Below are 8,601 nucleotides of genomic sequence, written 5' to 3'. Positions count from 1 at the left end.
TGCAAGGTGGAGTCCTCCTGCAGTCTTCTCATCACCGCTGACACTGCTTCTGAGGTTGGGATGCAAGTGAACAAGGACACTACATCATAAGAAACCATAACGTCATCTGGGTCCAACTGGAGATGTTTCACTTTGTCCACAAATTTCTGTGTGTTTTCCACATGATGTACTGTGTTCCCACCAACGGAGCCAAGATTGTAGTCAAATGTTTGGCTATGTTGTATGTGATGGAATCTGTGCTGCACACGATGGGTCTGAGTGGAACATTCTCTTTGTGAATTTTGGGAAGGCCATAGATGCATGGAATGGCTTCCCCAGGGTATAGTCTGTAGTACAGAGGCCTGTCTATCACCTCCTCCTTCTCAAGCTTCTGTAGACAGTCTATAACCTTCTTCTTGTAGCCATTGGTTGGATCTCTTTAAGTTTTTCATATGTGGTTGTGTCTTCAAGAAGGTTGTTGACCTTGGTTTCATAATCGGCTGTGTTCAGAATCACAGTGCAGCGACCCTTGTCTGCTGGTAGAATGTTTATGCTGTGATCCTTCTGCAGTGCTGAGAGTGCCCTCCTCTCTTCGGATGTAATGTTGGAAGGAGGTGGTTTGGCACTCTTTAATGTTGCAGTGACACGTAGCCTCAGGTCTGCAGCCTCTGCTTCAGTCATCTTGTTCTTCCTAATGGCTGTTTCGGTGGCTGTGATGTAGTCCACTGTAGGGATGTGGTTGGATGTAACTGAAAAGTTGAGCCCTTTGGAGAGCACATCTTTTCTGCCTGTGTCAGGATGCGGTCTGATAAGTTTTTGATCCAATTGTTTCTGTTAATACATGTCTCACTTTGTTCAGTCCCTGATCTCCTGTTGTGCTGGTCCTTTCCTAGATTCTTCTTATTCAAAAGGATGTTAAATTTCTTAATTTGCCGCTCCTTGCTCTTCCTATGTTGTGCACCCTGTGCTACCTGTGTAAAGTCCATCACTCTCTTGAGGATTTCTTCTGGGACAATGCTTGATAACTTCTTCTGCAAAAATTCTATTCTGTTCTTCAAATTGTCTATTCTTAAGTTGTTTTCCTGATCCTTTCACTAAGCATCTGGGTCAGGTTTCTTCTCCAAATCTTCTCTGCTCTGTGTCCTTTTACTGGTGGTTTAATCTGTAGGCTCTTGGGAATAATCTTGCTCTGCCTGCATCTTAGATTAAAACGGAGATGGTTCCTGTGGTCTGCTAATTTCCTGGCTGTGTTTTCGAGTTCCCAACCAGATCCACGGTTTTCTGCCCAAAATTCTTCAAAATAAGACGGTGTAGTCCCTCATTCGTCCAGGAGTGTTCTATCGTAGAAAAGGTTTCAGTCGTAGTCATCTGGACACTGTTTTCAGAATCAAGACGTTTCGGCTCCCATCCGGAAGTCATTCTCAATTGTGAAAAATTGGACGGGAACTGGAAATTTAAACTACTCTGAGTTACATAAGCCCTGCCCTCAGGAAGGAATCTGCCTGAGTATCTGTAAATAGCTAGTTTCACCTGAAACTGACCTAATAGTTTCAAGATGGCCCAGTAATCAGGCCTATTGTTCTCTGGCTGCATCTACTTCATCACTGCTAAGTGCCTGATTAGCATGTGATAGGCGTGACCAAGGTGATAATACACTCTGATAGACTTTTACGATAGAACACTCCTGGACGAATGAGGGACTACACCGTCTTATTTTGAAGAATTTTGGGCAGAAAACCGTGGATCTGGTTCGGGAACTCGAAAACACAGCCAGGAAATTAGCAGACCACAGGAACCATCTCCGTTTTAATCTAAGATGCAGGCAGAGCAAGATTATTCCCAAGAGCCTACAGATTAAACCACCAGTAAAAGGACACAGAGCAGAGAAGATTTGGAGAAGAAACCTGACCCAGATGCTTAGTGAAAGGATCAGGGAAAACAACTTAAGAATAGACAATTTGAAGAACAGAATAGAATTTTTGCAGAAGAAGTTATCAAGCATTGTCCCAGAAGAAATCCTCAAGAGAGTGATGGACTTTACACAGGTAGCACAGGGTGCACAACATAGGAAGAGCAAGGAGCGGCAAATTAAGAAATTTAACATCCTTTTGAATAAGAAGAATCTAGGAAAGGACCAGCACAACAGGAGATCAGGGACTGAACAAAGTGAGACATGTATTAACAGAAACAATTGGATCAAAAACTTATCAGACCGCATCCTGACACAGGCAGAAAAAGATGTGCTCTCCAAAGGGCTCAACTTTTCAGTTACATCCAACCACATCCCTACAGTGGACTACATCACAGCCACCGAAACAGCCATTAGGAAGAACAAGATGACTGAAGCAGAGGCTGCAGACCTGAGGCTACGTGTCACTGCAACATTAAAGAGTGCCAAACCACCTCCTTCCAACATTACATCCGAAGAGAGGAGGGCACTCTCAGCACTGCAGAAGGATCACAGCATAAACATTCTACCAGCAGACAAGGGTCGCTGCACTGTGATTCTGTCTTAAAGTGTTGCCTGGTTTAAAGAAGACAGGAACATCGTGCTGTCTATTAAGACAGAAACTCGTTCACCCTAAGGACAGGTTACCCACACAGAAACAGAGCAATGTTGTCTACTCCATTCAGTGCAGTGAGGAAAACTGCAAAGAACGGTACATAGGCGAAACCAAACAGCCACTTCACAAAAGACTTTATCAGCACAGACGACACGCTAACTCAGGATTACAGAGCGCCGTGCATTTGCATTTAAAAGCTACAAACCACACATTTGAAGACAGCGAGGTGAAGATTCTTAGTAGAGAGAAGAGTTGGTTTGAACGGGCGTCAAGGAAGCCATTTTTGTGAAGAAAGAGAACCCTCTTTGAACAGAAATGGTGGTCTGAGATTTAATCTGCCCAAAGTCTATCAGAGTGTATTATCACCTTGGTCACGCCTATCACATGCTAATCAGGCACTTAGCAGTGATGAAGTAGATGCAGCCAGAGAACAATAGGCCTGATTACTGGGCCATCTTGAAACTATTAGGTCAGTTTCAGGTGAAACTAGCTATTTACAGATACTCAGGCAGATTCCTTCCTGAGGGCAGGGCTTATGTAACTCAGAGTAGTTTAAATTTCCAGTTCCCGTCCAATTTTTTCACAATTGAGAATGACTTCCGGATGGGAGCCGAAACGTCTTGATTCTGAAAACAGTGTCCAGATGACTACGACTGAAACCTTTTCTACGATAGAACACTCCTGGACGAATGAGGGACTACACCGTCTTATTTTGAAGAATTTTGGGCAGAAAACCGTGGATCTGGTTCGGGAACTCGAAAACACAGCCAGGAAATTAGCAGACCACAGGAACCATCTCCGTTTTAATCTAAGATGCAGGCAGAGCAAGATTATTCCCAAGAGCCTACAGATTAAACCACCAGTAAAAGGACACAGAGCAGAGAAGATTTGGAGAAGAAACCTGACCCAGATGCTTAGTGAAAGGATCAGGAAAACAACTTAAGAATAGACAATTTGAAGAACAGAATAGAATTTTTGCAGAAGAAGTTATCAAGCATTGTCCCAGAAGAAATCCTCAAGAGAGTGATGGACTTTACACAGGTAGCACAGGGTGCACAACATAGGAAGAGCAAGGAGCGGCAAATTAAGAAATTTAACATCCTTTTGAATAAGAAGAATCTAGGAAAGGACCAGCACAACAGGAGATCAGGGACTGAACAAAGTGAGACATGTATTAACAGAAACAATTGGATCAAAAACTTATCAGACCGCATCCTGACACAGGCAGAAAAGATGTGCTCTCCAAAGGGCTCAACTTTTCAGTTACATCCAACCACATCCCTACAGTGGACTACATCACAGCCACCGAAACAGCCATTAGGAAGAACAAGATGACTGAAGCAGAGGCTGCAGACCTGAGGCTACGTGTCACTGCAACATTAAAGAGTGCCAAACCACCTCCTTCCAACATTACATCCGAAGAGAGGAGGGCACTCTCAGCACTGCAGAAGGATCACAGCATAAACATTCTACCAGCAGACAAGGGTCGCTGCACTGTGATTCTGAACACAGCCGATTATGAAACCAAGGTCAACAACCTTCTTGAAGACACAACCACATATGAAAAACTTAAAAGAGATCCAACCAATGGCTACAAGAAGAAGGTTATAGACTGTCTACAGAAGCTTGAGAAGGAGGAGGTGATAGACAGGCCTCTGTACTACAGACTATACCCTGGGGAAGCCATTCCATGCATCTATGGCCTTCCCAAAATTCACAAAGAGAATGTTCCACTCAGACCCATCGTGTGCAGCACAGATTCCATCACATACAACATAGCCAAACATTTGACTACAATCTTGGCTCCGTTGGTGGGGAACACAGTACATCATGTGGAAAACACACAGAAATTTGTGGACAAAGTGAAACATCTCCAGTTGGACCCAGATGACGTTATGGTTTCTTATGATGTAGTGTCCTTGTTCACTTGCATCCCAACCTCAGAAGCAGTGTCAGCGGTGATGAGAAGACTGCAGGAGGACTCCACCTTGCAGCAAAGGACCAAGCTTACACCTGAACACATATGTAAACTATTAGACATCTGTCTCAACACAACCTACTTCCAATTCCCGGGACACTTCTACAGACAGATTCACGGTTGTGCTATGGGCTCTCCGGTCTCTCCCATTGTGGCCAACCTGTACATGGAACAGTTTGAGAAGAAGGCATTATCCTCGTTCCCGGGCACACCACCAAGTCATTGGTACCGTTACGTGGATGACACCTTTGTGAAAATCAAGAAACAAGACTTGGAAGCGTTCTCAGAGCATATTAATACGGTGGACCCCAACATCAAGTTCACGCGTGAGGATGCAAAAGAGAACCGCTTGGCCTTTCTTGATTGTTCTACTCTCAGAGGAGAGGACGGAAAGCTCCAGATAGAAGTGTACAGGAAACCAACACATACGGATCAATACCTGCTCTTTGACTCACACCATCCACTACAGCACAAGCTGGGTGTAATCCGGACATTACAGCACAGAGCCAAAGAAGTGCCCACAGGCTCAGAGGGTAAGAAGAAAGAGGAAAGGCATGTCCAGAATGCACTCTCAGCCTGTGGTTATCCTACTTGGGCTATCAACAAAGTTAAAAGAGCCAAAAACAGGACAAAAGTGTAACTGAACCAAGAAGGAACGGTGTCTCCATTCCTTATGTGTCTGGACTGTCTGAAAAACTACAAAGGATCTTTAGACAGCACGATGTTCCTGTCTTCTTTAAACCAGGCAACACTTTAAGACAGAAACTCGTTCACCCTAAGGACAGGTTACCCACACAGAAACAGAGCAATGTTGTCTACTCCATTCAGTGCAGTGAGGAAAACTGCAAAGAACGGTACATAGGCGAAACCAAACAGCCACTTCACAAAAGACTTTATCAGCACAGACGACACGCTAACTCAGGATTACAGAGCGCCGTGCATTTGCATTTAAAAGCTACAAACCACACATTTGAAGACAGCGAGGTGAAGATTCTTAGTAGAGAGAAGAGTTGGTTTGAACGGGGCGTCAAGGAAGCCATTTTTGTGAAGAAAGAGAACCCCTCTTTGAACAGAAATGGTGGTCTGAGATTTAATCTGCCCAAAGTCTATCAGAGTGTATTATCACCTTGGTCACGCCTATCACATGCTAATCAGGCACTTAGCAGTGATGAAGTAGATGCAGCCAGAGAACAATAGGCCTGATTACTGGGCCATCTTGAAACTATTAGGTCAGTTTCAGGTGAAACTAGCTATTTACAGATACTCAGGCAGATTCCTTCCTGAGGGCAGGGCTTATGTAACTCAGAGTAGTTTAAATTTCCAGTTCCCGCCCAATTTTTTCACAATTGAGAATGACTTCCGGATGGGAGCCGAAACGTCTTGATTCTGAAAACAGTGTCCAGATGACTACGACTGAAACCTTTTCTACCATTAAAGGGACAGTTCACCTAAAATCAATCATACATATTTCTCCTCTTACCTGTAAAGTTGTTGTTTATCCATCTGGATAGTTTTGGTTTGAGTTGTCGAGTTTTGGAGATATCGGCCGTAGAGATGTCTGCATGTTTTGAATATAATGGGACTATATGGCACTCGGCTTGTGGAGCTCAAAGTTGCAAAAAAAAACTACATTAGAAAAACTCGACAACAAAGTCTCTTTCCAGAAATCATGACCTGGTTACTCAATAATCCACAGGTTTGTTGTGAGCAGTTTCATGTGGGAACTATTTTCTCTCCATTGTTCCCACATGAAACTGCTGACAACAAGGGATAAAAACACTCCTTCATTTTTGTTTTATTATTTAGGCTTCATTTTTCTGTCATCAGTGCAAAGAATCCAGACTGTATCATCGTAAACCACTGAAGGTTAACAGTGTGTGACTCCCTCTAGTGGACGTTGTGGAGTATTCTGTTGTCTTTGCTCCAAAGGTTTTTGTACAGAGTCTTGGTGTTTCCTGTCACTGTGGGCTGCAGAGCACAGTAGTACACAGCAGAGTCTGTCACTGCAGCAGAGGAGATCTGCAGACTGATTTGGTTTTGCTCCACTTTAATCTGCAGTCTCGGGATTAGATTCTTTAATAATGTTCCTGTTCCTGAATGAGAGATGAGGAACTCAGGTGGTTTTCCTGGAAATTGTCGATACCAGAAGAAATAATCACCACCAGTTGCTTGTTTGGAGTATTTGTAGGACAGAGTAACAGTGCTGCCTTCTAAACTGGACTCTTCATCGTTATCTGGAGTGAGTTCTTCACAGCTGATACCTGAAGGAAGAAATAACTCTGTAACTTAATGATTTGAAAGTTTTTATCAATGAATTTGTTTTAATGTTGATTATCTCACCTACCTCTTGTTGTCAGCAGAAACAAAGTCATAAACAGACTGAAGTTCACTGACAGCATCTTAAAGATGAAGAGAATCTGCCTGGTTTTTGTATGAAACACCACTGTGAAAGTTTGGGTCTTTTCTGTACTTGCGTCACAGTTTTGCTCCTCCCTTAATCTCTCCCTCCTTCCTCTCATAACTCTGACAAATAGTGTGTTTGTCTCTTCTGTGGTGCTGCTACTCACTAAATTACATCATCACAAGTAGCTGATAAGGTAACATTGACTGACACTTGACAGAACACGTGAAGGTCCTGACTGAGTTAAAGTTTTACTCAGACGATATACTACTATTCAATTACACATGGCAACCATATGAATTACTTATTAAATACTGTACTCAAACAATATCTATATATGTTGCAGCACCCCAAAGAAGCTCAAAGACTCCACTGTTGATACTGCAGCATCCACCATGACTAGGTTTAGACTGTAGCTGGTGCACCCCCCACCCCCGATCGCATATTGCTCTCGTTGTTATTTGCCTGCGCCCTGCATTTTCACATATCAAATCCTGCACCTGCACCTGATGTGTTAAGCACTGGTAGGAACCTGATTAAATGCTCGCTAACAGTAGTCCTGACACCGACTTGGCATTTGACAAACCACAGTATCACAGAGTTGCTCTGTGTGCAGCGTTAGTGGTGCCGTCCATTATCAAAGAGTAGCAATTTGATTAGTTTACTCTCTGTTATTGCATCCAGTGTCTTATCTCCATCTGACGTGTTCGCTCATCACTGGATTGAACTCGGCGAGCAGCTTCACCAGACCTATGAATTTCATGTAGGGTGGAACTATGGCCACGGAAAGCAAAGTTTCATTCTGCAAGGTGACAGACTATGGTAATTAACCTCTTCATGACATCACTCCAGTGTTTTTTTCCAGTATTTGCATTTCTTGGTAAGTGCTGTCAATGGCTATGCGTGAGTGTAAGAGTCAGTCGCTCCCACATTCTGAAATCCTCCTCAAGTGAAACTTCGTCTTTGCTGGCCAAAAAGCGTACAGCAGTCACCGAAGAGTGAATCGGATGATTGTGAGTACACTAACCATGACTTACGAATGGTTTCTGCATTTTTCATCTTAATAGAATATCTGTCCTTGGTAAAACAATGGCATGATTGACTCTGTGGAAAGTTAATGTCCCTTAACTGAACGGGACCTCTACTAACAATATCGATCCATTGGTCACTGGTAAAAGGTGTTGGCCAATGTGCCGGATTGGTCTCTGTGAATGCTATTCAATTCAATTTGATTTTATTTATATAGCGCCAATTCACAACAGAAGTTATCTCATTGTACTTTTCCTAAAGAGTAGGTCTAGACCGTACTCTTCATAATATTATTTACAGAGACCCAACCAAACCACACCATAAGAAAGCACATGGTGACAGTGGCAAGGAAAAACTTCCTTTAAGAGGCAACCATCAGAGAAAGATAGAGAGAAAAAATATACAGTAGCACAATGCAAATTCCACATAATAATGTAATGGTAGCAGTAATATTAATACGTGTTGTAGTAAATAAGTAATATGCTAGTGGGGCCTTGTCCCAGTCTGGAGTGCTGGTGGTGGCATCCCCTCACCTGTCTCAGTTGTAGGAGTGTCATTGTGTGGTGCTTGTTTATCATTATCGCCATCTGTTTGAGTAGAAAGGTTTTCATTTCCATTGTTATGATTAGTAGAATCTCCCATATCAATAG

General features: G+C 43.1%; 1 protein-coding gene and 1 gene segment (V, D, J or C); one reads left to right on the top strand and one right to left on the bottom strand.

Moving 5' to 3' along the window:
- LOC122886875 overlaps positions 1-8,601 on the top strand; it is a 122,779-nt gene that overhangs the window by 99,993 nt on the left and 14,185 nt on the right. The window lies entirely within an intron of this gene.
- LOC122886919 lies at positions 6,313-6,937 on the bottom strand. The segment is given in 2 exon segments: positions 6,313-6,782; positions 6,866-6,937. Coding segments are annotated over 2 exon segments (429 nt in total).

The sequence above is a fragment of the Siniperca chuatsi genome, linkage group LG13, assembly GCF_020085105.1.
Source record: "Siniperca chuatsi isolate FFG_IHB_CAS linkage group LG13, ASM2008510v1, whole genome shotgun sequence".
NCBI classification, from domain to species: domain Eukaryota; kingdom Metazoa; phylum Chordata; class Actinopteri; order Centrarchiformes; family Sinipercidae; genus Siniperca; species Siniperca chuatsi.
Note: the sequence above shows the minus strand (reverse complement) of the source record. Positions and strands in the feature narration are given on the sequence as shown.